The sequence below is a fragment of the Alosa sapidissima genome, chromosome 11 (assembly GCF_018492685.1).
Source record: "Alosa sapidissima isolate fAloSap1 chromosome 11, fAloSap1.pri, whole genome shotgun sequence".
NCBI classification, from domain to species: Eukaryota; Metazoa; Chordata; class Actinopteri; order Clupeiformes; family Clupeidae; genus Alosa; species Alosa sapidissima.
Window position 1 is genome coordinate 8318133 of NC_055967.1, and position 27895 is coordinate 8346027.

At 45.8% G+C, this 27895-nt stretch overlaps 1 protein-coding gene across 1 annotated transcript; it reads left to right on the plus strand.

Annotated features, from left to right (window-relative positions):
* pkp3a (plakophilin 3a) lies at nt 1-27842 on the plus strand. Its single transcript, XM_042108966.1, has 13 exons — nt 1-406; nt 5126-5247; nt 13066-14000; nt 15162-15285; nt 16543-16747; nt 18697-18871; nt 19081-19198; nt 19433-19597; nt 22126-22308; nt 22727-22880; nt 23464-23659; nt 24590-24677; nt 25984-27842. Exons 1-13 carry the CDS (start codon nt 178-180, stop codon nt 26023-26025), a joined length of 2736 nt encoding a protein of 911 aa, XP_041964900.1. The 5' UTR covers nt 1-177; the 3' UTR covers nt 26026-27842.
* Nucleotides 27843-27895: the final 53 nt, after the last annotated feature.

Below are 27895 nucleotides of genomic sequence, written 5' to 3' on the forward strand. Positions count from 1 at the left end.
GCTCCCTGTCAGAACACACAGGAAGGTCTACTGTGTCTCAAGTCGATCTATCGAGCACTGAGCATTGTAGTCTGAGCGCAAATAAAAAGCGCATCAATAACGTGTCATACTTTTTTTTCTTTTAAATTTCTATTTCCGTTTGGGACACCACCGCCATTCCGCGCGGTCCTTTTCGCAATGAGCACGAGTATGGCCTCTGATGGTGCCTTTCTGTCCGCGTTACAGCCCAACACATCTGTCAGTACCTACGCACTCCCCTCGGAGATCCAGCTTGGTCATGGGAGCTCACTTTCGGACGAAGCAGCGAGGGCAAAACGCGTTCAGCAGCAAGTAGCGTTGCGTCTGGCAGAGAAGACTTCCACTCTTCCCCGACAGAACGGCTCAGCCTCGCAAAACGCCACGTCAGGTGAGTGTATTTACCTGTTCTCGTTTATTGCATCTGTTGAACAGCAGCGCCATTGTTGCTGTGAGCTTACTTTTCTGGTTTTGCATAGGCCCATTTGGGAAATATAGGTGTTAAACACAGCCATAAGATCGAGATTGGGTTGAAAAGTTCTGGGAGGGGCTTGAGTGACTTTGAAAGTGCACCAACACTTCAACTCAGACCTGTGATGGTAACCTGAGGAGGCAGAAATGTATTGTCCAGATATGTTCCCGTAGCCCTGGAGCAAGTTGCTTTTGCTCTAACAAACAGTCTAGCATGTTATGACAACTGTTATAAAAAGCATGTTACCTGGGCCTATATCCTATTCCTAACATGGAAGACCTTGAATTTCCCCTGGGGATCAATAAAGTATCTATCTATCTATCTATCTATCTATCTATCTATTGAGAGGGAATTAAACACTCACATCTGTAGGTGTGCAAAATGCTACTAGATGAATAGTAATGATTAAATGACCCCTTGTTTTGGTGTCTTGAGATTGTGCTATGATCTTGACCTGAATTCCTCCAGCAGTTTCTATGACAGTAGCGTAAAAATGAACATGAGTTTCAGTTTTCACTCTCCCAGGACCTCCCCTCAACACACACACACACACACACGCACGCACGCACGCACGCACGCACACACACATGCTGCAGGCCTAAACAAGTGCACCCTGTCATGCTCAGTGCTTCGCTGGGAAGAGGGTAGTCGGAAGGATGACGTCTCAGATTGGGGTAGAGTTACAAGCGCGCTTAGTCAGCTTACAAATGAAGGACTTTGTCAGAGGCCGCCAGACAGGTGCCACACATACACACACACACACACACACACACACACACACACACACACACACACACACACACGGTTTCTTTCAGTGACCATTAGTGGCCGTATCTAATCAGACCTTAAAGACACTCACCTGATCTCAGGTTTAGGGTCCCTCACGTTTAGATATTTCCACTAGGGCTTTTTCCCCATCAAAGCCTTTGATCAAGCACACACACAGACACACAAACAGAACACAGACATACAAACTCACAGACACACACATGCACAATATGAAGCTCCATGTGTGTGTTTACTTGTGTGTGCTTACATGTGAATTAAAATAGAGGCAAGTTAGGGCAGTGTCTCAATGAAATTAAAAAGAAAACAGTACCTGCTGGACACACTGGTTCTCTCTGATGAGCCTCTCTTGTCACAAACAGCAGTTCTGCAAAGCTGTATTTCTCTGTTTCTGATAAAACAGTCAGAGACAATGGGGCTGGACTGGATGGCCTTCCCCTAAAGTGATCTATGCTCAGCTTTAGACATATTCCCAGTATTGAGTTATATTGCGGTGCGTATTATGGAGTGCATATTATCCTCTCTGTCAAGTATCTGCATATTGGAGATTCACACAGTGTAGTGTGTAATGGACGCCCTGGCATATTTGAATAGTGTGGTGGGGCCATGTCAGTAATCTAGAGATCAGGAGAATGGTAGTGTTATGTAATGCTAAAGTCCGTTTGGAAGCATGCAGTCAATGGTATTTACTTGCTCTGTTTGACCGTTGAGATATTTTACTCTTGCAATCAAACATATTCATAACAAAGGTAGTGTAATCTTTAAGTGTGTGTGTGTGTGTGTGTGTGTGTGTGTGTGTGTGGATATGTGTGTGTGCGCATGTTTGTTCTGGATATGGGAGGGGAGGGGTGTGGACTCTTTATGCTTGCCTAAGGAAAAGCAGCAGCAGACAGCAAAGCAGAACCAGTTTGATAGGAACACTCCCCATTAGGTGGTTGGGGAGTGGCTGGCGGTTGTGTTGAGTTTCATGGACTTGGCTAGCCTAGAAATCTAGACGCGCCCCTAGCGGCAGCAAATTACATTTGCTGCCAGGGCTAGTCTAGCAACTCTCCGTTGGCTTGTGAGCTGCAGAAATCAAAACTTAATCAGGACATTGAAATCGTGTATAGAGTCGTTTGGTGTAATAATCAATAATGATTGATGGCAAAGTTGCAAGGGTTTGGCTTGAATTCCCTGCTACTTGAAAACAAATATCCTATTGCGTCCTATTGCGTGCAGAGGGAATTTGAAAGACAACTGATTATCCCGCCCCTCGGACTGAGCACTGCGAACGGTGAGTGCCCAGACCCTACATTTTAATGTGGGTCTAGCTCGCCAGGCTAGGACTTGGCAGTATGTACAGCAAATTTAGCAAGTTGAACAATTAAAAAAACAAAACACACAGCTCTAACAGATTTTCTTTTTAACTCTTCTACACGTTTACACCACTCACAAACACATAAAAACACAAATATAAACAAACACATGCACATATCTGTCACAGACGTTTTGACCTTCTGTTGCCTGTGTGATGCAGGATGTGGAATTTTTGTAAACATCAGCATACCAAGCAGGCCATACTCGTGTAGAGGATATAAATCTCCCCCACCACACTGGCAATGAGAGAATTTCTGACGTGAACGGAGCACGCCTGACACTGACAATATTCCCCCTGCCTGTTTCCCTTTTTGAGCCAGCTGGTGCAACATGTGTTTGTTCCCTCATTTGAATGCCAGCAGACAGACCCATCACCCACTCTCCCCCACCCTCCTCCATTACTTGTCAAGCTGGTTGTTTGTTTGCCCGTTTCAACAAGGGCTGCTGGTCTTGTCTCAGCACTACTGTGCTGTCCTGCTCAGAGACTTTGAATAGTGTCAAAGCAAATGACTCAGATAGGGAGTCTGAAGCTCAGGAGTCCCTCTATGCCCCCAGCCAATGGCTTTGGCATTCATAGCTGAAGGTGAAGCATACAGCTATGACTAACTGATCTGATATTTTACCATCTAAATTCCATTCTGACAGATTACATACACATTATACGATATTATTGCCACATGTGCTGTTAAAACAGCCACCATTGCACTCTGATCCTTTAACATGTAATTTAGCTTAAGGTGAAGCAGAGAGCCATGGCTAAATGATCTGATTGTTGTACCATCTTAATGCCTTTCTGACAGATTATGTCTTCTGACAGATTATGTACATACTTTCATACACACATATGAAGAGTTTGGTTCCAAAATGCTATATCCCCGTTTTTAAAAACATTAAAAAGTCATGCTATTATGTGCCTAAGGGGACCCAGGTTCGAATCCAACCTGTGGTCATTTCCCAATTCCCACCCCATCTCTCTCTCTCCCACTTACTTTCTGTCACTTTCACAGTCCTATCCAAATAAAGGCAAAAAGCCCAAAAAATAAACTTAAAAAAAGTAATGCTTTTTTTGATTGTGTATTTCAGGTAATATCAATCAAATTGTAGTGTCTTTTGATTGAGTAAATATATATAAAATAGCAATGCCCAATTACAGTTGTACTGAAATTACTTAGAAAACAAAATAGGAAAAAAAAAAGATTATGAAAGATTATGAAAATTCATTAAAATGGTAGATATAGCGTTTTGGAACCAAACTCTTTATGCTGTTGAATTTCATGTTTGTCTTAAGTCAGCCTTATTTGTAGTCAAACATCTACCATTGCACTCCGATCCTTTAATGTCTGGCTCCGACACTTGTGTGTCATTAATTAACTTAAACAAAGTTTAAGTACAATATAAAGTAGGTCTATTTGCACCTAAAGACACTAAATATTAGACATCTTTAAAAAGCTAATGAATAAAATTCATACTGCCCGTCATGTTCAGTTCTGAGAATGAGGTCTAGGATTAGTGTCAGTGTCTGCATACACTCAGACCAGCTCCAGTTAGCTTGTAAAAATGCTCTCTCAGCTGCTCTGACAGACAGGGCTGATTAGTAGCCCTGGCGTTAGTGTGTGAAAAGCATCTGGAGCTTGTGAAAATTCAGGTGGGAATGTGAGCAGAAGCTCTGTAGTGCCCTGCCACCATGACGTGTGAGTGTGCATGCCGCTGACCCCAACATTCCATTGACATGGCTTATCACACCATCACATAAAAAGAGTACTTTGTGGCCACCTCTCAATCCTCCTCTCTCTAAAAACACACACAGACACACACAGTCTTTCCTTCCTTCTCGTTCTTTCTGTCCCTCTCTCTGTTTTTGTCACACACTAATTGTGCTTGCGAGTTTTTTTTTTGGTGTTCTTTTTTTATGTGGGTGCGTGTGTGCAATGTCAACATTGCGACATTCCATTGGTGGAATCACCAACAATGATACTTACAATGGGCTCAGCAATGTCACTCAAGGTCCTCAACTTCTATGTATTGCTTATACCAAAATCGGTATGTTTAAAATGGTCCATTTGAACTAATGTAAAAGTTCTTAATAGACGTAATACCTTTTATTACACCATGTGTCATCATAATGCTTAAACAGACCTGAATGCTTATCCACAGTTTGGCATTGACCTAAAGTAGTGATAATTCAGCATAGAATAAACTACTCTAGTTTGTTTTCATTCATGTCAATAAGCTGTGTGGTAAGTGGTATCAGTTAGTGATAAATCAGCTCAGCTCACACGCTCAGTGGCATCTCTCTGCTTGTTCTCTTTTGGCATGCATTCCTAGTATTACTTAACCGAGTGATAGAATGTAGCCACACCAGAGCTACTACAAACCTTAAAGAAGCCTGACAGTGAAGTGTCTGAATGTACATTTCCTGTCTGATGTGTGTGTGTGTGTGTGTGTGTGTGTGTGTGTGTGTGTGTGTGTGTGTGTGTGTGTGTGTGTGTTTGATAGACTACGGAACTGCATCTATGAAACACCTAACAGCCAGCCCGGGGTTCAGCTCTCGCTCCTATGGATACAGCAGCAGCAGCAGAGGAGGAGGAGGTGGAGGAGGAGGAGGAGGGGCAGGCGTGGTAAGACCAAATATACCTTGGGAATGGGAATATCCGTGGGAATATCCATGACCAACCCCACTCTCACTCATGCTATATTGCTTAAATATGACATGATCAAATCACTGGAACACATCCGGAGAATGGCATTATCCCTATTCCTAATCTAAATGAGAGCCTCAGAACCTCATTGGTCACCTCAGTTATTCTCTGACCTTGAGAAGAAACATGTTTCACATACTCAAGATTCTGGCAGCTGTACGCAAATAAAAAACACCACCAAGAATACATGACATTACACTCAAAAAATATTCAAGAACAATAGCTGAAATGTTCATTTTAGATAATATATCTTCACATCTTCTCACCAATTTGGTTACATAACTCTAATACCAAAGATAACATTTCACATTTCATGTTACGTTGTCTTTAATTAATAGCTTTGAGATAGCCAGAAGGAACTTGGTGAGTCACTGGACTCATGGTGTCATAAGTGAGAGATTTCACATCAGTGCTCAAGTGGTTTCCATGGGAACCAAAAATAAAAACAAAATTCATGATGAGACCCCGTCTGGAATGTTGTCTGAAAACTCACATGCATTTTATATAGGCCTAAGGGATAACCATTGACTATATATACAGTCTATGGCGATAACGGCCATCGAGGTGTCCTGTTATATGGAATTAATGGATGAGAGCGAGGCAAAGAGTTTACTCCGCCCGAGTCCATTAATTTCGTATAACAGGACACCTGGAAGGCCGTTATCCCGCTTATCACCCGGTTGCCACTATAGGCAATAGTCATGCCTTTATAGCACGCAAAGGAAACAAGTGGTTCCGTTTAAAAAAGGCCAGCTTGTTCAGTTTGTTGTACAACTTTCTTTGGCCCTAACAGTGATAGCATGGACAGTTAGCTTGTTTACAGTTGATACCATTGGTGCGAAGCCTGCTTCCACTCTTGCATACTGCATCTGGTTGTTTTATTCCTCTTGATATGCTTTGTTATTCCTTTCATTATTTCTATATTACATATATATACAGTAAAAATAAATAAATAAATTATATATATATATATATTGTGAAGAATGAGACCTCACGGTCCAAACTCACAAAGGGGATGCGCGCTCTTTCAGGCAACCAAGGTACACGAAGACATTGACGAACCACAGACAAGTGCAAACTTTGTGCTAAGAGTGCTGGTTTATTTACAGTGTTCAAAAGTGATAAACAAAAACTTTGAAAAAAGGCTACAAACAAAAATCAACACGAGGGTTGCTCACACTTAAAGACTTAACTAAACAAAATAACCAATACAAAACTAATAGGGATTCAAAGAGTTAAATGTTCGCAAATCAACCCAGACTCAGCCTCACAGCAAGCTGCTCTCCCTATGCCACTCTCTCTCGAATGACAGAAGCTCAGCCTTTTTATGGGCCTACCCATTAGAAACGTCACTCAAAATGGTGGGAGAGTAGTGCACAAACAATTAACAAAATAAAGACATTAATCATAACAAAAATAAACTTGCCTTGATCCTAACAATTTTACCCTTATTTTACGCTATAAAAATATATATATATATTTTCTCTTTCCCTAAAACCAGTTCAAAACCCTAACCACCATTACAGACACGCCATCAAAACAAAAAAAAAATACAAAAAGATTGCAACTTTGACAGTTCGGGTTTTCTCGGGGGACCATTGATGGCGGGACACACAACAAGGAAGTGAATGCAGTCAGTGTAGATGCTATGGCGTGGGAATACTGGTGCGTGTGGTGGAAATGTTTGGTGGAGCAAAACCAGCGGGTACCTCGCGGCTTGCGGAGATGTTGTGGATGAAGACTGGTGAGTACAGAAATATGTGTGACGCTATGTGACGGTGAAATATGAATGTGTTCAGAACGCGCTAAACCGGTATCGCGTGTAATGAACTTGCCAAGTGCCGTGTGCAGGTGTGTGCGTGTGTGTCGGGAAATGTTTGTCAGTTATGTGTAGGGACAACGTCGGGAGCATTTGGGGAAAAGTTTAACTGGAGGGCAACTTTTCCACATTTCCCCCCTCCTCTGGAGACTCGACACAGGGGTGGCGAGACAGGTAGTCAGCAACCAGGTTGTGCTTTCCTGGCCTGTAAACAACCTCAAACTTAAAGGGCTGCAGCGCTAAAAACCACCTTGTTACCCTTGCATTGGTGTCCTTCATCTGGCCTAACCATTTCAGTGCTCGATGGTCTGTTTCAAGCCGAAAGTCTCTACCTAGAAGGTAGTAACGGAATGTGTCCAAGGCCCACTTCACCGCGAGACATTCCAGCTCGACAGCTGAGTATCGGGTCTCTCGTGGGAACAGTTTGCGGCTAATGTAGGCGACTGGCCGCTGTTGGTCGCCTTCCCCCTGGAGTAGGACCGCCCCCAGCCCAACCCCAGAGGCGTCAGTTTGGACTGTCCATGGCTTGTCAAAGTCAGGGCTCTTCAAAACGGCATCGCTGCACAGAGCCTCCTTCAACTCTGTGAAGGCTCTCTCGTGCGGCTCCTCCCACCTGACCCTTGCTGACCCAGACTTCCTGGTCAGGTCAGTGAGCGGCGCCGCCATGGTGGCAAAGTTAGGCACAAAGCGCCTGTACCACCCTGCAAGACCCAAAAAGGACCTCACATCCTTCTTGGTTTGAGGCCGCGGGCAGTTGCGGATGGCCTCGAGCTTGTCAGTTTGTGGGCGGATCACACCATGGCCCACAATGTGACCCAGGTACCGCACCTCGGGCTGAGCAATGGTGCATTTCTTGGGCTGGATCGTCAACCCAGCCTCGTGGACGCGTTTGAAGATCTCGGCTAGATGTTCCACGTGCTCCCTCCAGGTGGCGCTGTGGACCACGATATCATCCAGGTAAGCACCAGCAAAGGCCCCAGTCCCTTCCAGCACACGGTCCATGAGCCGCTGGAAGGTGGCTGGCGCTCCCTGGAGACCGAAAGGCATCTTTGTGAACTGGAACAGCCCACGGGGTGATCGGAAGGCAGTGTAGAGTCTGGCCTCCTTGGCCAGTGGGACCTGCCAGTACCCTTTGCTCAAGTCCAACGTCGTGATGAACCGGGCCCCACCCACCCGTTCCACCAGCTCCTCGAGCCGTGGCATGGGGTAGGCGTCAAAGTGGGTCTGGGCATTGACTTGGCGGAAGTCCACACAGAACCTCATGGTGCCATCCTTCTTCGCCACCAGGACAATGGGGCTACTCCAGGCACTGTCCGAGCGCTCAATGACGCCCAGTCGCTCCATCACCTGCAGCTCCTCCTGGAGAGCAGGCAGTAACCGCTCCGGAACCCGGTACATTCGCTGCCGCTTCGGGGTGGTCTCTTTCAGGTGGATCGGGTGCTCAGCCAGTGAAGTAGTCCCCGGCTGCCCGGTGAACAGGCCTTCTGGGATGATAGCCCGCAGCTCTTCCTGTTGCTCTGCAGTGAGATGGGAGAAGTCTGGTTCCCCTGCTATGCAGTCAGTGGGGAAAAACTGCTCAGGGGTGTCATACTCTTCCCTCACGGCTTGCACCATGAGCTGGTCACTCACTGGCGGCTTCCTGTCGTGGTACTCTTTGAGCAGGTTTATATGGAACACCCGCTGTGGCTTCCTCCTCCCAGGCATGGCCAGCTCGTAGGTGGCTGGCCCCATCTTCCGGCTGATGCTGAAGGGCCCCTGCCACTTGGCCAGCAGCTTGTTCTCCTCTGTTGGCAGGAGCAGGAGAACTTTCTGGCCGGGCTGGAACGTGCGCTGTCGGGCTGACTTGTCATACCAGCTGGACTGGGTCTGTTGAGCGTTCTCCATGTTCTCCCTCACCAGGGTCGCCATCTCCTCCATCTTCTCCCTCATGGCGATCACATAGGTGAGGATGTTCGTGGTAGTGGCGCTCGGTGACTCCCAGGCATCCCTCAGCAAATCCAGAGGGCCCCGCACTTGCCTCCCATACAAAAGTTCAAATGGCGAGAACCCGGTTGAGGCTTGGGGTACCTCACGGTATGCAAACATGAGGTAAGGGAGCCAGCGATCCCAGTCCTTGGCATTAGCACCCACGAACTTTCGCAGCATGCTTTTGAGGGTCTGGTTGTACCTCTCCACCAGCCCGTCGGTCTGCGGGTGGTAGGGAGTGGTCCTAATACCCCGTATCCCTAACAACCTGTAGACCTGCTTAAGTGTGTTCGACAAGAATGCTGTGCCTTGGTCAGTTAAAATCTCCTGTGGGATCCCTACCCTGGAGAATAACTGTAGGAGGGCAGGGGCAATGGTTCTGGCGGTGACTTTGCGGAGGGAAAAAGCTTCGGGATAGCGTGTAGCGTAATCACAGATTACAAGGATGTATTTGTGACCTGTCTGTGTGCGCTCAAGGGGACCGACAATATCCATTGCTATCCTGGTGAAGGGGACTTCAATGACAGGGAGAGGCTGAAGTGGGTATGGCTTAACCCTCTGCTTGCTGGAGAGCTGACAAGTGGGGCATGTCTTGCAGTGTGTGTGAACGTCTGTGTACAAGCCGGGCCAATAAAATCTGTTAGAGATTCTCTGCAGGGTCTTCACACTACCCAGGTGACCTGCCCATGGGATGTCATGACCCAGCTTGAGAATATTAGGTCTCAGGCTAGTGGGGATAACCAGCTGCTCAGTGCTGCCACCCTCTGGCTGGTGGTAGAGCAACCCATCTTTAACAAAATAGTCCTCCCCAGAGAGGGATTTAGCCTGGCCTGTGCTCACACCGTCAATTTCAGTGGCCTTACTGAAAAGATCTTTGAGCGTCTCGTCCTGCTCTTGTAGCAATTTCAAATCATGGGGCACATCCCAAACATCTGGAGCTGCAGTGGGGGGTACATTCTGCTCTGCACTCGTCATGGACTCAACTCTGTGAATCAGCTTTTCACGCCGGCGCTGATGCCGGCCCTTGCGTGGCCTGTTTGTGTCGGGGGGCGCAATCTCTTCATCATAGTAGGGGAACAATTCACAGACCTTCTGCTTCTCTGTCTCGCCATCTGCCACTCTTTTAGCCTGAGATCTGGTCACAACCATACTTATGGGTGAAGTAGATTGCACCAGCTCTGGCAAAATTGCAACATCTTGGCCCAACACTATGGGATGATGGAGGCCCTTCACTACTCCGGCTTTGAGAGTGTATGTGTGGCCGTGTACACGCAGGCATATTTCAGCTAGAGGGTATCGGTGCTCGTCGCCATTTACACACCGCACCCGTAGGCATCCTCCTGTCAGCATTCCTGGCTGATTAACCAGGTGGGGTTGCACCAGCGTCTGGGTGCTACCGGTATCTAAAAGGGCTCTAGCTGCTCTACCATTAACCGCAACATCAACAGTCTGCACTCTGTTCTGGACTTCTGGCAGACTGGTAGTGGTGACCTGAGCACTGGGACCAAAACTTCTTGGTCGCTTGTCAGGGCAGTTACGTATGAAATGTCCGGGCCTGCTACAATGGTGACATAACGGCTCAGTACTTGTGGGTGCGGACTGAGTGGATGCAGGTTGTCCATGTGGAGATGCTCTGGGTGTGTGTGGAGGTGTGCGACTACTTTGACCCCTACGCTGATCCCCACCCCTAGGACCCACTCCCGCACCATAGCCCGCAGACTTACCCCTCTCCGCAGGTTGGCTGAAGCCCTGGTAACGGAAGTCCTTCGGTCCACGACGGGCGGCGAGGAAGGAGTCCACCAGTTCTGCTGCTCGTTGTCCGGTCTGTGGATCATGCTCCTTGACCCACACGCGCACATCAGGAGCCAGCGAACGCAGGAACTGCTCCAGAATCAGAGTCTCTCCGATCTCCTCCACAGTCTTCTCTGTGGGCTTCATCCATTTGGTGTAGAGGTCTTTGATCCGATTGTAGAACTCTCGTGGCGTGTCGCCAGGCTGGATGCGAGGGTCCCGGAACCTCTGACGGTAGACCTCGCAGTTTATCTCAAACTTGGCCAGGATGGCGTCTTTCACTTTCAAGTAGTCTCTGGCGTCTGCAGGATCCATAGCCACGTATGCGGCTCTCGCCTTGCCCGTCAGGTAGGGCACCAGGAACGTGGCCCAGTCAGCAGGGGGCCACCGGTATGCAGCAGCGAGCCTCTCGAACGTGGTCATGTACTGCTCGACGTCATCTCCCTCCTCCATCTTGGGCACCGACGCTCGGGTCCAGGTTGCTGGGGCTGGTCCTCCTTGGTTCATCACTGGGTGCTGGGGGGCTGCAGGCATCCACAGGGAGGCTGGCAGCGTAGCAGGCTGGCTACTCGGGCCAGCAGGGACCATCGCTGGATGTGCAGCAAGAGGCACCACAGGAACCGCAGCAGGAGGCGCCGTGGAGGCGACGACAGCAGGGGGCGCCGTGGAGGCGACTACCGCATCAGCAGGCGTTGCCGAGGCGACCCCTGGAACGGCCCCTGGAGCTGCAGGGGGAACTCTTGCCCTCATTTCTTCCAGTTCGCCGTGGACAGTGTTGAGTTGGACCTGGACGTTCCTCCATCTCTGCTCCTGTTTGACGGCCTCCTTCTCCTGGTTGCTCAAAGCCCTCTGGAGCATCTTGAACATGGAGGCGAAGTCGGGTGCATCACTTACTTTCTCCCCGTCTGTTTCAGGCACCAGGTCTTCGACCCCCTCCCCGCCATCTTCTTGGCGGGTCGACATCAGCCTGCCCGTGTCTTTCAACCGTCGGTACGCCACCTTACTACGCACTTGGGCTCATCTAGTCAACCTTTCTCTCAGTGCCCTAGGGGGCGCCACAATCCCACCGCTGCCACCACGTGTGAAGAATGAGACCTCACGGTCCAAACTCACAAAGGGGATGCGCGCTCTTTCAGGCAACCAAGGTACACGAAGACATTGACGAACCACAGACAAGTGCAAACTTTGTGCTAAGAGTGCTGGTTTATTTACAGTGTTCAAAAGTGATAAACAAAAACTTTGAAAAAAGGCTACAAACAAAAATCAACACGAGGGTTGCTCACACTTAAAGACTTAACTAAACAAAATAACCAATACAAAACTAATAGGGATTCAAAGAGTTAAATGTTCGCAAATCAACCCAGACTCAGCCTCACAGCAAGCTGCTCTCCCTATGCCACTCTCTCTCGAATGACAGAAGCTCAGCCTTTTTATGGGCCTACCCATTAGAAACGTCACTCAAAATGGTGGGAGAGTAGTGCACAAACAATTAACAAAATAAAGACATTAATCATAACAAAAATAAACTTGCCTTGATCCTAACAATTTTACCCTTATTTTACGCTATAAAAATATATATATATATTTTCTCTTTCCCTAAAACCAGTTCAAAACCCTAACCACCATTACAGACACGCCATCAAAACAAAAAAAAAATACAAAAAGATTGCAACTTTGACAGTTCGGGTTTTCTCGGGGGACCATTGATGGCGGGACACACAACAAGGAAGTGAATGCAGTCAGTGTAGATGCTATGGCGTGGGAATACTGGTGCGTGTGGTGGAAATGTTTGGTGGAGCAAAACCAGCGGGTACCTCGCGGCTTGCGGAGATGTTGTGGATGAAGACTGGTGAGTACAGAAATATGTGTGACGCTATGTGACGGTGAAATATGAATGTGTTCAGAACGCGCTAAACCGGTATCGCGTGTAATGAACTTGCCAAGTGCCGTGTGCAGGTGTGTGCGTGTGTGTCGGGAAATGTTTGTCAGTTATGTGTAGGGACAACGTCGGGAGCATTTGGGGAAAAGTTTAACTGGAGGGCAACTTTTCCACAATATATATTTATATCCATTTTACCCAGTTGTTGTCATGACAATAACTCTGGTGCTGAGATGGCCATTCCCCTGGTGTACCATGCAACTCTTCTGCTCTTTCTCCTCAGGGTTCAGCACTGGCCCAGTATGCAGTTACCAGAGGCTACACCTCCCGCTCGGCCGTGGACGGCGGAAACCGCATGAAGATCAGCATGGGTGGAGGCGCCAGTGGTGGCGGAGGGGCCGGAGGCTCCAGCATGTATTACTATGACGACATGCGCCTCGGCGGAGGCGGAGGTGGTGGCGGGTATCACACACTCGGCGGAGGCGGTGGCGGGTATCACACACTCGGTGGCGGCGGTGGCACTTATCAAGCAATCGGTGGCGGCAGCAGCGGTGGTGCATATCACACCATTGGCGGTTACCAGACAGCAGGCGGCTTCCAAGGTGGTGGAGGAGGCGGTTACCAGGTTACCAGTGGCGGCGGTGGAGGTGGTTTCCAGGGCGGCGGCTACCAGCAGCAGACGACCATGATGCGCACCATGAGCCGGGCACCACCACCCGACGTGGACACCATATCGCTGCGCTCCATGCGCCTGCAGCCTACACCCGTGTCCTCGTGGGTGCAGGACGACAGCGACAGTCTGGTGTCCGAGCAGCAGCACCCCTTCTACGCGGCCAACGGCATCTCGCAGGCGGCCACCTCCTCGGCCGGCCAGATAAGGGCCACCACTCTGCCCACCATGAGGCGCTGTCTGAGCGGGACGCTGGCTAGCTCCGGCAGCGGGATGATGGAGGAGAGCGTGGAGCGCCAGTACTCCTTCAAGGGGCCGGCGCACCGCACCATCAGCCGCATCAACCAGCGCAACAACCGCATGAGCATGGGGTCAACCAGCGGCGGCTCCGTCTACGGAGGAGGGGGCGGCTTCGTCGTGTCCGGCTCCCAAAGCAACATGGGGGGTCGCATCAGCAGAGCCATGTCCACTAAGAGCATGCAGAGTGTGGGCAAAGGCCTGGACGTGTTTGACGGAGAGTTAACAGGCAGCATGAGCAACTTGGCAGGGTGAGGACAAGGACTCATGCACATGCAAACAACACTTATACATACACATACAGTTACAGTACGATTACAAATACATATGTATAGATGCATGCACATCCTTCCATGTGATGCACACACACACACACACACACACACACTTACACTTTTATTTGGATCCAGCTGGCCAAAGCAAGATATTAAAGGCTAGAATCTTTAGATAGAACCACAGAGGCTAGAATCTTTTTTTTTATATATATATATTTTTGGGGGCTTTTTAGTCCAACCAAACTTCAGAAGGCCATAAACCCCATTGACAGTTGTCCCCATTACAGCTCCATAGGACAAAAATTGCAATCAAATTCTAGAACATCTATTCATGCTTAAGGTGCTCTTGCAACAGACACTCCAAAGCTTTTGTTGAAAATGTAATTACTGACAATTAAAGAGTGGTTGCTGGAAGAGGAGAAAGGCAGTCTTGACTCTTGCCTCATCTAATAATGTAGTTTGGCTGTTGAGATATTCTGGGGCTTTTTTTTTTTTTCTGGGGCTTTTTTAATTGGTAATGTGAATTTGTTGATGTGGTGTGTGTGTGTCAGTAAGTGTGTGTGTGTATGTGTCTCAGTAAGTGTGTGTGTGTGTGTGTGTGTCTCAGTAAGTGTGTGTGTGTGTGTGTGTGTGTGTGTGTGTGTGTGTATGTGTGTGTGTGTGTGTGTGTGTGTGTGTTTACAGGTTAAATGGGGAAGTAAGTGGAAGGACTAGTTTGGGTGTGTCAGTGTCACACTCTGTTCACATGAGAGGCTGAGAGTGAGAGAGTTGAGAAAGGGAGGGAAAGTATAGGACAACAAGAGACAAAGAAGGACTGAGAGTGCTACAGCACTTAGTCACACTGAATAAACTCACACACACACACATGCACACACGCATACCAGGAAATCCAGAGACCCAAGAAATGCTAAGAGCTACAGTAGAGAATAGCTCACACGTACACACACCCAATATAATTTACCTGCAATTATATACATTTTATGTAAAGAATAGTGAGCACAGTTTTTTTGCTAAGATGAAGATAAATGCCCCCTGAAAGTTGAAGGGTTTAAAATTCAAATTGAGAAATTATACCATTGTTGACACTGACACTGTCTTTCTCACCCTAACCCCCCTCTCTCTCTTGAATCCAAACAGAATCAGCAGCCTGGACATGCCCACTGCCATTAACTACCTGGAGACTTCAGATCCCTCCCTTCAGATGTTGGGTGCTGCCTACATTCAGCATGAGTGTTACCACAACAGTGAGGCCAAGAATCAGGTAAGGGCCTGCCTGCTAATGCCAGATGTTTTGATATAACCAGGGGAATACACACGTTCAAGTGGCCACTTCCTATTACTGACTTCCTGGTCACATTGGTCCACACAATAGAACGACAGACAGTCCAGACTCTTGAGCAATGACAGTTATATATTTGTTCCATAATTAGTGGTTATCGGAGTCGGCACAATAGATTGTACATGGTGTTCTAGTGATACTATCAGATCTTACCAACCCATTTTTTCAGATGTTTATAATAATAATAAAAAAATATTTGAGTCTGTTACACGTGAAACTCAGTACATCCAATTCACAACTCATCCACCGTGCAGACAGAACAATGTTTTTCCAGATCACTTTTCCCATTACCTTAGTATTCTCAGTGCTGCAGAAATCAGTTGGGAAACCCTTGTCACTTACTCAGAATAGTAGAGATGGTCCGCGCAGACATAACCAGAAAGAAGAACGAAAGACCAAGACTCATATTTACAACATGCTATGCATAACATACCAGGTCATGACTTGCCTGCAGTGAGAAAAACGGCGCAGTGAGAAATGCGGCACAGTTAATGACATGACAGGTTGTCATTAAAGAATTCTATCTGCTGTTCTATTTTCTTCAAAGTTACAGGTCTGCGGTCAAGTGTCTGTATCGCCAACAACTTTCCTTTTTACAACAATGCCCATAGCAGAGCATTCTTTTGGGCCCTACATTCTCAAATTAGATTCTATTGCTAATTATGTTCTGGTTTTGTTTTTGTAGAGCTTAGTCTCTGTCTAAACTCTTTCAGTCTTGGATGAGGCCTGTGGCGACTGTGGTAGGGAGGCATGTTTCACTTAGGAATGAGTTGGAGGGTTGTCGCCTTAAGCACAAGACCATGGCTCTCTGTCTCAAAGGTATCCTGGGCATGTGTGTAATTTATCTCCCCACTGTAACCATAGGTGTTTTGAGTAGGTCAGAGGGCCAGAAGGTTCCACCACCGCACCTAACTATATGTTTTGTGAGACGTGCAATGTTGACCACATGAATTTCCCCGAGGGGATATTAAAGTTTACCTTAACCTTGATCTGAAGTGAGAGTAAATTCACACTGACAATTCTCCTTCTCTTTGCCTGTTTCTCTCTCTCGTTTTTTTACCTTCTCTGTCTCTTTCTTTCTTTCCTTTTTCTGTTTGTTTTTCTCTGCATTTCAATCCATCTGTCTATCTTTCTGTCTGTCCATCTATCCGCCCGTCCTGCCTCTGTCCTGTCTCTCAGGTGAACCAGATGAAGGGCATTCCTCTGCTGGTGAAGCTGTTCAACAGCGAGAGCGAGGAGGTGCAGCGCTACGCCACGGGGGCCGCACGCAACCTCATCTACGAGAACATGGTCAACAAGGTGGCGCTGATCGAGTCCGGGGGCATCCCGCAGCTCAGCGAGGCCCTCCAGCAGCAAGACAACGAGCTCCGCAAGAACATCACAGGTGAGGACCAACACAACCGTCTGCCCCTGAGCTTCCCACGGATAGTGTCGGTTTCCATCAGTGCAGGCTTGGATCTGCTCCAGCGACTTGTCTTCAGTTAGGAAAGCAAAGAGAAAACCTCTGCAACATTTAAGAGCGCAGCAATTGATTAACTCCCATTTGGTCATTCAGCTGCTTATATATTCTGATCATTTGTCATACTAGTTTTTCTCTGGGTATAGTAATCTCCCAGACACCAGAGCACATCACTCTCAGTCCAGAGCCAGTGACTCCACTCCACTCATCTCTCTGGGTCGTTCAGCAGGGCCCTACCCACCCTGTGGTCTGCCCAGAGTGCCTCTCACATGAGGGCTGGGGCTGTCCCACTGAGACAGTGTCATGTTCTAAATCACTGCCATAACGGTTAATGTTTAACTGAAGGAAACCACCAGAGAGAGAGGAGGGTGGGGGCAAAAAGGGGTGTTTCCTGCGAGCCTTGGCAGCTGTGGGTATCAGCAAGTACCTGGATACTATGCTAACATGTGATTGTTACCTGAGCTACCCGACAGGGTGGGACATGGAGGGGAAAGATCAAAAATACAGATGGATTCCCATGCCCCAAGTAATCTTTTAGGGTGTGGCGTTGAATGATTGATCTTAGATACAGCTACAGTATGCAGGTGATTTTTTTAGAAAAAAAAAAAAAAAAAGCCTTTGTAGACAAGTTTGTAGAGGTTGTCATGTCAGCAGAGTCAGGAGAGATAATTTTTTTTGTGTTTTGTGTGTGTGTGTGTGTGTGTGTGCGTCTTTGCATGTCTGTGTGAGTGTATGTGTGACTGTGTGCTCTTTCATAGCTGTGTGTGTGAGCGTCTGTCAGGGTGTGTTTTATGGGCTGCGCTGTCTCAACTTGTGCCACAGAAAGCCAAAGTTTGGCTGCCTTCATCCTCCATGAGACACACCCAAGCCCAAGCCTGTTTTGACACCTTGGCAAAAGAGCGAGAGTGATTGGACAGGGATTGAGACAAAGAGAGATAGAGATAGAGACAAAGTTAATTATCAGGGCACTCCTCCACTTTAGTACTGCTTTTATAGTGTTATCATTTAACAAAAACATGTAGGTTGACTAGCATTGTTTTTCTGTAACCGTAACTAATGCCTAACTGATTTGGCGTAGGGACTGGGGTTTCATTGAATAGCCAAGGCATGTTAGAACAAACAAACTTTACAGCATTGTGACCGTAAATTGAATTACTCACCCTGCATCTCAACATGCTGAGACCAAGACATCCTGAAGCACAATCCATTCAGGAAGCCTCATAATGGGTTAAGAAAAAGGAGCCACCCAGAGATCTCACAGTGTTATTTATCATTTCGAATAGATCACTTACTCACTACACTGATGTACTAATGTAGTATTTTTGTGCTCATTATTAAGTATTTTGGGTTGGAGTGGTTTTAATAGCTGGAGTGGTGTCCTAGTCATGCCACAGGGATTCAGAATTATTTTTTATTTCTTTTTTTTTCCTGTGCTCCATGCTTCTTTGATGTATTGCAAAACTTATGCCCTACAACGACTATCTATCTACTACAACAACCACTAATCTGTGTCATTGAATGAATGGCCATGCTAAAAGTTGCTAATGAAAAGGATGAAAAGGGTGTGGTGTCTGTTCTTCAAAGTCAATGTCTGTCTTTGTCTTCAGTCTTTCACACACATACATACATGTGTGTGAGAATACAGCACTAGAGCCGCAGTGCTAAATCAGTTCCAGATTATGTAGCTATGATAGGAGTGGGTGTCTGTGTACAGTAAATTACGTATAATAAAGAAGAGTGTGACTAGGTGTTCATGTGTGAACTCTGTCCTCTGAAGATAACCTCTGCATTCTCTGCCCCTGTATGCATCTGTGTGTGTGTGTGTGTGTGTGTGTGTGTGTGTGTGTGTGTGTGTGTGTGTGTGTGTGTCATAGGTATTCTGTGGAACCTTTCCTCCAAGGACAACCTGAAGGAGAAGTTAGCTAGAGAGACCCTGCCGGAACTGACCAAGCAGATTTTGGTGCCACTATCAGGACTAGAAAATCCAGAGTTCATTGAACAGAATGCCTCCGAGAAGGAAATCTTCTTCAACACCACAGGCTGCCTCAGGTACTGTAACAAGACATACACATACACACACACACACACACACACACACACACCACAGACACACACCACACAGACACACACACACACACAGACACACACACACACACACACACACACACCACAGACACACACACACACACACACACACACACACACACACACACACACACACACATGCATTGTGTCTAATGACGTGCTCTGCTCCTCAGGAACCTGAGCTCAGTGAATGAGAAGACCAGACATCAGATGAGGGAGACCAACAGGCTGGTGGACGCACTGGTGGACTACATACAGAACTGCATGGAGGACACCAGGGTGGAGGAGAAGGTGTGTGTGTGTGAGAGAGAGTCTGTGTCTGAGTGTGTCCGTGTAAGACATGTGTAAACACATGTGTCTGTGTGAACGAGAGTGTATTATCTCTTAATTACTCCATTTTAGGGTTTGTAAAGGGCTTTATATCTCTTGTATGTGTTTCTGATAGATTCTATGGCCCATTCTGAACTCCTACTGTCCCCCCCCCCCCCCCCCCCCCCCCCCCATGTCTGTCTGTTTGTTTCTCAGGGTGTGGAGAACGCCATGTGCGTGCTCAGGAACCTCTCCTACCAGCTGTACACCGAGATGCCCCCCTCTGCTAAGCTGAAGCTGGAGGGCCCCACTAGAGGGGACGAGATCTCCAAGGCCGAGGCCATGGGCTGCTACACCCCCCAGAGCAGGAAGGCCAAAAAGGTAAGCAGAAGCCCAATTCACATTTTTCTGGATATACGCTACGGCTCAAAAGTATTTGGTCCATTTTCTTGTTTGCGTTGCTTTTCTAGGGCAGCCGTGGCCTACTGGTCAGTGCTTCGGACTTGTAACCGGAGGGTTGCCGGTTCGAACCCCTGACTAGTAGGCACGGCTGAAGTGCCCTTGAGCAAGGCACCTAACCCCTCACTGCTCCCCAAGCTGTTGTTGCAGGCAGCTCACGGGATTAGTGTGCGCTTCACCTCACTGTGTGTTTCAGTAATTCACGGATTGGGATAAATGCAGAGACCAAGTTTCCCTCATAGGATCAAAAGAGTATATATACTTATACTTATCAGATCTCATCATTTTTAACGTCAAAGGCTACAGCATTACAGCATATTTCCTATTCATTTTGCCATATTTCCCACTAAAACGTTCTTGGATGTTTTCATGGAAAGCAGCGACATTTCTTAGAGACCACAAACTTTTGAGTGGAAGTGTATGTTCCTGCTTTACTGGTAGACATAGGTTGATACCCAGAGAGTGCGTCCTATGTGCACCAATCCAAATGTGTATCTATGCTGCACTCTATGTTGCTTTGGATGAAAGAATCTGATAAGTGAATAAATGTAAGTGTTAACGCCACTCAGCCCCTTTAAGATGTTGGTTTTGTTGAAGTTATTCACATTTTTATATACCCTGTTCCGGGGTGTCTTCTCCCTACCAAGGGTGTGTCAGTCATTTACAAAAAGGGTGTGTGTTGGGGGGTGCTGTGGTGCAACTGGCTACAGTGCTCATGCCACATGCGGGTCCACGTGCCCATGGGGACCGTGGTTTGAGTCTGACCCGGGTCATTTCCCGCTCCTACCCAATCTCTCTCTCCCACTCGCTTCCTGTCTGCCTCTTCGCTGTCCTGTCATAATAAAGCCAAAAAGTATAGTAAAAAAATAGGTGTGTGTTCCATATGGATTAACTATCTCACATTACTCAATACGTTGCACTTGAACTCTGAGGCCCCTATCTTGCACCCTGGCACATTGCGTAAAACTTGTTTTCCACCCGGGTGCAAAGTTTATTTTCTTATTTTGCACGTCTATTTTTTAAACAATGCACCCAGGGGTGTGGTAATTAAGAACCTAGGGAGTGGCCTAGTGCACTGTCTAAAAATCGCTATTGTACACCACCTAAAACGCATTATGCCACTGACCAAGAGAAACCTGGTCAGAAGTCTATGGTGAGTTGATTATATGTTATTTTAAGAGCGTATCATCAACAGTCATATTGGCGGGTGCACAACATCCTTCTAGCCTCCATGAACGCGCACCAGCACACATCCATGCAAAACATTAGAAATTACACGATTAGGCTACAATGGGAAACATTAAAAAGTGATTAGGCGAGAGCACAGCTGAAGATGCACTATCACGAGATATAAGCAACTCCTCTGCAGGATAAACGTTGTTTTATTCAGTCATTCGAAAAATATTAGGGTGTTGCTTTTTCCAGCCTATGTTTTCGATGGTAACCCATTGTCAGTCAATAGTGAAAGTAACCTACTGCGTTAACTGTCGTTGACTGACACCATGGTGAAGTTAGTTTCACTTTGCCAATGAGTTCAAATAATAGACGAGTGCAAATGCATAAAGGCTATGCTAGGTTTTAGTAAAGCATGGTTTAGTGGAATGACTGTTCCATACGGTCTCGCAGGCAGACTCCTTCAAATGCGCCGTTGACTGTCAAAATACTGATGCATTCTTTGTCGTCGAGCTTTGCGCCGTTAAAGGGAATGACAGATGTCATTCTCATTGGTTTAAAATATGTTATGCCCCATGACACACCCATGACTGATTAAGAAACCTAGGAACACCTTGTTGCGCAATGTGCTCAATGTTTGATAACGAAAACACTCCCAATGTGGACTGGACATCCTACTAAATTTGAATAAGTTTTTGACTAGTGAACATGCGCTTTAGACTGTCATGATAGGGCCCTATATCTGCTATTTAACTGGAGGGGAATACATCTCAATTGGATTAGCTCAGCATTCCGGCAAGTGTGCACATGTGTAATAGCCTGGCCCCGCCCACCTAGACCTGCAAACGTCAAACAAAATGCTGCTGGAAAAATGTATTTACAGCAAAGGTAGACCTACATACATTGTTTCCAGACTGTTGATGCTGTTCATTGTCAATTTGTAAAGTTTAGGTGAAGTAGGGAGTCACGTTCCTTAATCAATCTCTAATCAATGTGATTGCTAAGGCTGGACCAATGGTTTCAAAGTTAGTGCCCGTCGCGATGCAAAAGATCTCTGTTTGATGTATGTTTGTGTGTGTGTGTGTGTGTCCGTCGCGATGCAAAAGATCTCTGTTTGATGTATGTTTTTGTGTGTGTGTGTGTGTCCGTCGCGATGCAAAAGATCTCTGTTTGATGTATGTTTGTGTGTGTGTGTGTGTGTGTCCGTCGCGATGCAAAAGATCTCTGTTTGATGTATGTTTGTGTGTGTGTCCGTCCTCACTCCATCCCCATCTCAGAAGCAGAACCCGGCCCAGCTGACCTTCTCAGAGGTGTCCAAGGTGCCCCATGGCATAGAGTGGCTGTGGCACCCCCAGGTGGTGGGGCTGTACAACGGCGTGATCCAGAAATGCGAGATCAACGCTACGTCGCGCGAAGCCGCTGCCGGGGCCCTGCAAAACATCACTGCTGGCGACACACAGGTAAGCACACAGTACACACTTTGTCTGCGTGTGTTTGTGTGTGTGTGTGTGTGTGTGTGTGTGTGTGTGTTGGGGGGGGGGGGGGGGGGGGGGGCAGTTACACCTTTTTATGGCCTGGAATGTGTCTGTTCCCTCCTGCTGAGGAAATACATTGCGGTGAATTTGGAGGGGTTTTAGTGGTTTGGTGTTGTCTGCCATTCTGGTGACCTGGATTCCATTCCTGGTCAACACATACTGTATGTTGTCACTTTGGAAGAACCTTGTAGGTTTAAATATGAACTGATAGGACTGTGTGTTGTTTTGGCGTTTGTTTGTTGTACAGACAAGAAGCCCCTGCAGCACTGTAATGTGTAATGATTCCTGTTTCTCTCTCTCTCTCCTCTTTCTCTCTCTCTCGCCCTTTCTCCTTCTCTCTCAGTGGGCATCCAAACTGAGTAGGGTTGCTCTCGAGCAGGAGAGGATGTTGCCTGTGGTTCTTGATCACCTGAGGACCACTAATGACCTGGAACTCCGCTCTCTCACAGGTTTCCTCAGGAACCTGTCCCGCCACGCCTACAACAAGAATGACATGGGTGAGCATGATCCCTCCACATTTGGGCACCAGGATCTAGGCTTAGGAGCACAGCTACTCCTAAGCCATACCCAAGCCTCCCTTAGTCATCCAAATCCACCCAAAGTTAAATAATTGAAATATTACTTCATCAACAAATTATTTTTGCATTATGTATTAAGTATTAAAAAATAATGTATAAACATATTTTAGATATAGGCTTATTTACTATGAACAAACCATTTATAACTGTGTGTACAAATGCTTTACTGATGAGAATTAATGCAGGAACAATGCTTTACAAATGAGGAACAAAGCATTTAGTAATAGTTTACTAATGCTTAATAAATGTTTAATTGTGTGTAGTTATTATTAAGCATTAACCATATGTTGTGTTTCCATGGTATATGTCGTAAAAAGCTACTAAATATACTATATGCTGTATACTATAGTGTAGTGGTTCCCAACCTTTTTTACCACCACCTACATCTTGACTCGGCTGGCGTACCCCCACCACCCGACACATAAAAACGTAACACATTCTATTGTTACGTTTATATGTTTATATTGTTACGTTTATATATTTTCCATTGTTTTCCTCTTAGCTACAAAGGTGGTCAACAACTTGGTATCCAAGCTTCCGAGTGACGGGCAGCAAAAAGAGCCGTCCAATGATGTGGTGGTCAACATCTGTGGAACGCTCAACAACCTGGTGATCTGCAGCGAGGTCGCAGCCAGGGACATCACCTACTTCGACGGCCTGCCAAAGCTGATAGGCATCAAAACATCCCATGACAACAGGTCAGTGACTGTCCCTGCAGGCATCACAAGTTTGTCTCATGATGATCCTTTTAAGCTCTCTGTATGGGAAGTACATATGAATCACAAGGCTGTGGAGAGCATACTGTAACTGCAGCATAGACTAGGCAACTCCCAGCATTTGCTTCGGCGGTGGTAGTGTTTTGGCTAAAGATCCGGGCTAGCATGCAGTAGTCAGAAAAGTTGTAGGTTCACTTCCAGGCTGCCAGTGTCTTCCCTTGAGCAAGGCACTTCTATGGAGTCAAAATAGGGTCTTTAATATTGAGAGCTTGTGTAAAGATGTTCACATGTGTAATAAAGTTTTACAGCTGTGCTGTATGTGCAAAGACATTTCGTACCTGTAGAAATGGAATGAATAATTAAACTATTTCGTCAACATTACTGCTAGCTAGAAGCTAACCTATAACGTTACAGTCTAAAAAGCGGATGGGATATTTTTACAGATACACATTTCTTTCACACAAGTACATAATATTTCTACAGGTACATCTTTTTTTTTTCACACATAGGCCTACAAAATATTTCTACATGTACGAAATGTCTTTGCACATGCAGAAAGACCCTATTTTGACTCCATACACTTCACCCCTAAGTTATACCGAGGAGACTGGCCCTGTAAAGATTGACGTCTGTAAGTGGCATTGGATGAAAGAATTAGCCAAATGAATGAATAAACAAATGAATGTTTCCTCTCTTCGCCATATGCTTTGCTGCTGGTTTAAGCCTAAATAATAAATATAAGAGTGTGAGTGTCATGTGGATTTCACTTTGAACTAATGACTACGTGGTTTTATTTTACATTTAAAGTATTTGGCTGTAAATTCTTTGTGTACATTTATTGCAAGGTGATTGAATGGATTTTTATCAAATTAAATTGGTATCTTATTATCATATATTTTTGATGTCTTTCAGTTCTGGCAAGCAGAAAGCAGCCAAAGCCGCAGCGACAGTCCTCTCCAACATGTTTCAGTACAAGAAACTACACAAGGAATACAAGAAGGTGAGAGCGATTGACTGTGCAACCGAAACCAGGAATGTGAAAGAGAAAATAAGTGCTGCACTGTTTTCTAACTTTACTTCTCACTCTTCTTTGTTTCCTGCTCCCTGTTCTTCTCCATGTGGTTTCTGCAACCGTTTGAATCTGCTGACTTTTGTAAAAATGTTTCTCTTTACCATGGATGACACTAACAATATTGTGGCTACTGATTCAGTAATTCCACAAGTTTCCTCCAGAATAATGCATAGATAGTTTGCTTAAGGACATGCTTATGAGTATTTTATGGTCTTGCTGGTGGTAGTTTAGTGAATGTTTGAGACTATGGGCAGTGTTGAACACCGGCACTGCCGAACAAAAGAAAGTGTTAAACGTAAAGAAGTGAGTGGGGAAGTAGTCCACTTGCCACACACACTTTACGCACCCTTTCCCAGAAAATACTTCCAACGCCCCTGTTTAAGAGTCCATCCCCCCCCCCCCCATCTCTAGGCAGTGCTTTCCTCACACTGCACTGTGTTGCACTGCACTGTCTACTGCACAGTAAGCCTAAGCATATTGTAGTTGTTACAGAATTTACAAGACTGTGTTTAGCACCCTATGCATGTTATTTCATGTGACTGTATTCTTAGAATAATGCATGAATCAAGTGCCTCCGCCCTACCCTCTGGGTGTTTTCCATTTCACACATTCAAATACCGTCTACCCCCCCTCTCCACCCTTTTCCTCTCTCTCTCTGACTTCCACACACACACACACACACACACACACACACACACACAGACACACACACACACACAGACACACTCACACACACACACACACACACACTCAGAGGGTTGGGCAGGGTGGAGCTGGGTTGGACAGGTTTTTGTGTGTTGTTGCTTGAACAGGTGTGGGCATGGCCCTGTCTTGAGGCTACACACACCACATACTGCCGGTTTCTTGACAGACGTGTCTCAACACAGTGAGAATGCTACACACTGACACATGTTCACATCCCAATTTTGATGAGAAACATTTTGCATGTCTGAGTGTCACCCAGACTCCACAGTACAGCTGAGAAAGTTTCCCTTACATCAACCCCTGGGGGTACATCTCTCTCTCTATCTCTCTCTCACTCTGGCTGTCTCTCTCTCTGCTCAGATTCATTATCACAGGCAGGGCATGCCTCACTTATGAGAGTATAAACTTGATAAAGCCTGAAAATCCTTTCATGCAGCTGTGTATTATCTATCCCATGAACAGAGGTCTATTGTTGTGATGATAGTAGTATATTGCAGTAAGTTGTGCTCATGGTGTCTTGGTTTTACAGAAAGGATATGGGAGACAGGACTTTGCCGACCTGACCATCTGAGAGGCATCTACAACTCTGGGACATATGGACACATGGACACCTGTTTGTAATTATAGGAATGCTGGTCTCTGGGTGGAACTCTCTAACACTGGCTGTTGACATAGGAATACATAGCCCAGCAGCGTGTGTAAAAACAGTAGTCTATGCAATGCCATCTGAGGAACTCTGGGGGCAGCCATTCAGCATCTACAGAGAGGAAGCACCTTAGAACGCTTTCTCTCTCCTCTCTGGTCCAGCATCTCCTCCCAGGGAAAATATATCTATGCAAAGTTTACTGAGTCTGGTAACAGGGAGTTTATAGTGCTCTGCAACTGAATTTTAAACATTTGTAGCATTCTCTACATCATGGGATGTTCCTGTACATAGTTTCTATTCCAATGAATAGAATATATAGTTAGCTTTTTTACCTTCAAGTCAGCTTTAACTTCAACTTCAAACATATTATGTTTAAACTTTGGAAACGCACCAAAAAGTGAGGTAATTATGACAGTGAAAGGTGTATTGTCGCCCTTTTAAAGTCTTGACCTTTGGAGACAAAAGAGTTATCTCCGGATGGCAACAGATAAAAGGAAAACTTTGGACTTTTGAAGAAATGCAAATAGTGTCAAATGGAAACACCTCAAGCCTCAACACCAGCCAAGGATTTCAGCCTTTCAGTTTAGATTTATTTACCTCCAGCGCTGGTATTTAGCATTTTTTGTATCTCTAAGCACTATAACATTGGCTTTTGTTTCACAAACTTGTATAAACTCACATTGTCTTCTGTGTGGTGTTCTACATGGTGTCTTAATGTCGTTTTTTCATTTGTATAGATATGGTAATCTTATTAAGATGTGGTGAAAGAATTATTATGGTTTTAGAATTAAAATGTTTATGCAGGAATAAATCTGGCCCAGATCCACGGCAGACTTTGCCTATATGAACAGGGATTCTGGACTAACTATCTTCAGGTATCTGCAGGATGTAACACTGGTGTCTGTATAATCATGAGTTTATGCAACTAACAGTGAGATTTTATTGATTGAATTTGTATGTTCTCATTTTTTTAATTTGCCTATTTACATAAAAAGCATTGTTCTTTTTAAGTTCTTTACTGTAGTATTTTTTAGTCTACCACCATGTATAATTTTGAGAAAAAATGCTGCTTTGGGATTGATAAGCATTAACTTTATATGTTCGTCATATTTTCTTGAGCAAGTTTTTTTTCGTGCAGGTTTATGTTGCAGGTTTTTCATGAATTTGATTTGATGTAGATCCAAATTGTATATATTTGCATAAATTGTATATTTATTTGCATACATCTGAATGTCAACGGTTTCTAGCTTTTGAATGTTTGTAGTTTCTAAATTGTAAAAAAAAAGAAATGCTCAAAGAAATCTGCTCGAGGGAAAATAAGGAAGTCGTCATGAGTAGAATCTCTTTGCTCACAAGCTACTTTTGCTCTGTACTGGCAACTGCAGCATATAGCGAAGAGAGTTAGATACAACTACACAACATCATTAAGACGATCTGTTTAGTCATGTACAGGAAAAGTTGTCAGACACTAATGACACCTGTAAAAATACCAAGAATATTATCATGTTAAGGTGTTGTCCATTTACTGCACCGAAGTCTGATATGGCTTAAGGGGCCTTAGGAACTGCTCCCAGCGACCTCAGAGGCAGGAAAGTTGGAGTCACTTGTCTCATCTTTAATCTGTACCTTTAAATCCGGTCTGGAATGTTGTCAATGGATTCAGTGGCCATAAGCATACCTGCACATGTAAATGCCTTAATAATGCACAAAGACTCAATAAAGAGAAAATAGTGGATAAAGAATGGCTTTACTGAACTTGACTTGGATATCTGACAGACTATTACAGTCAGATTTA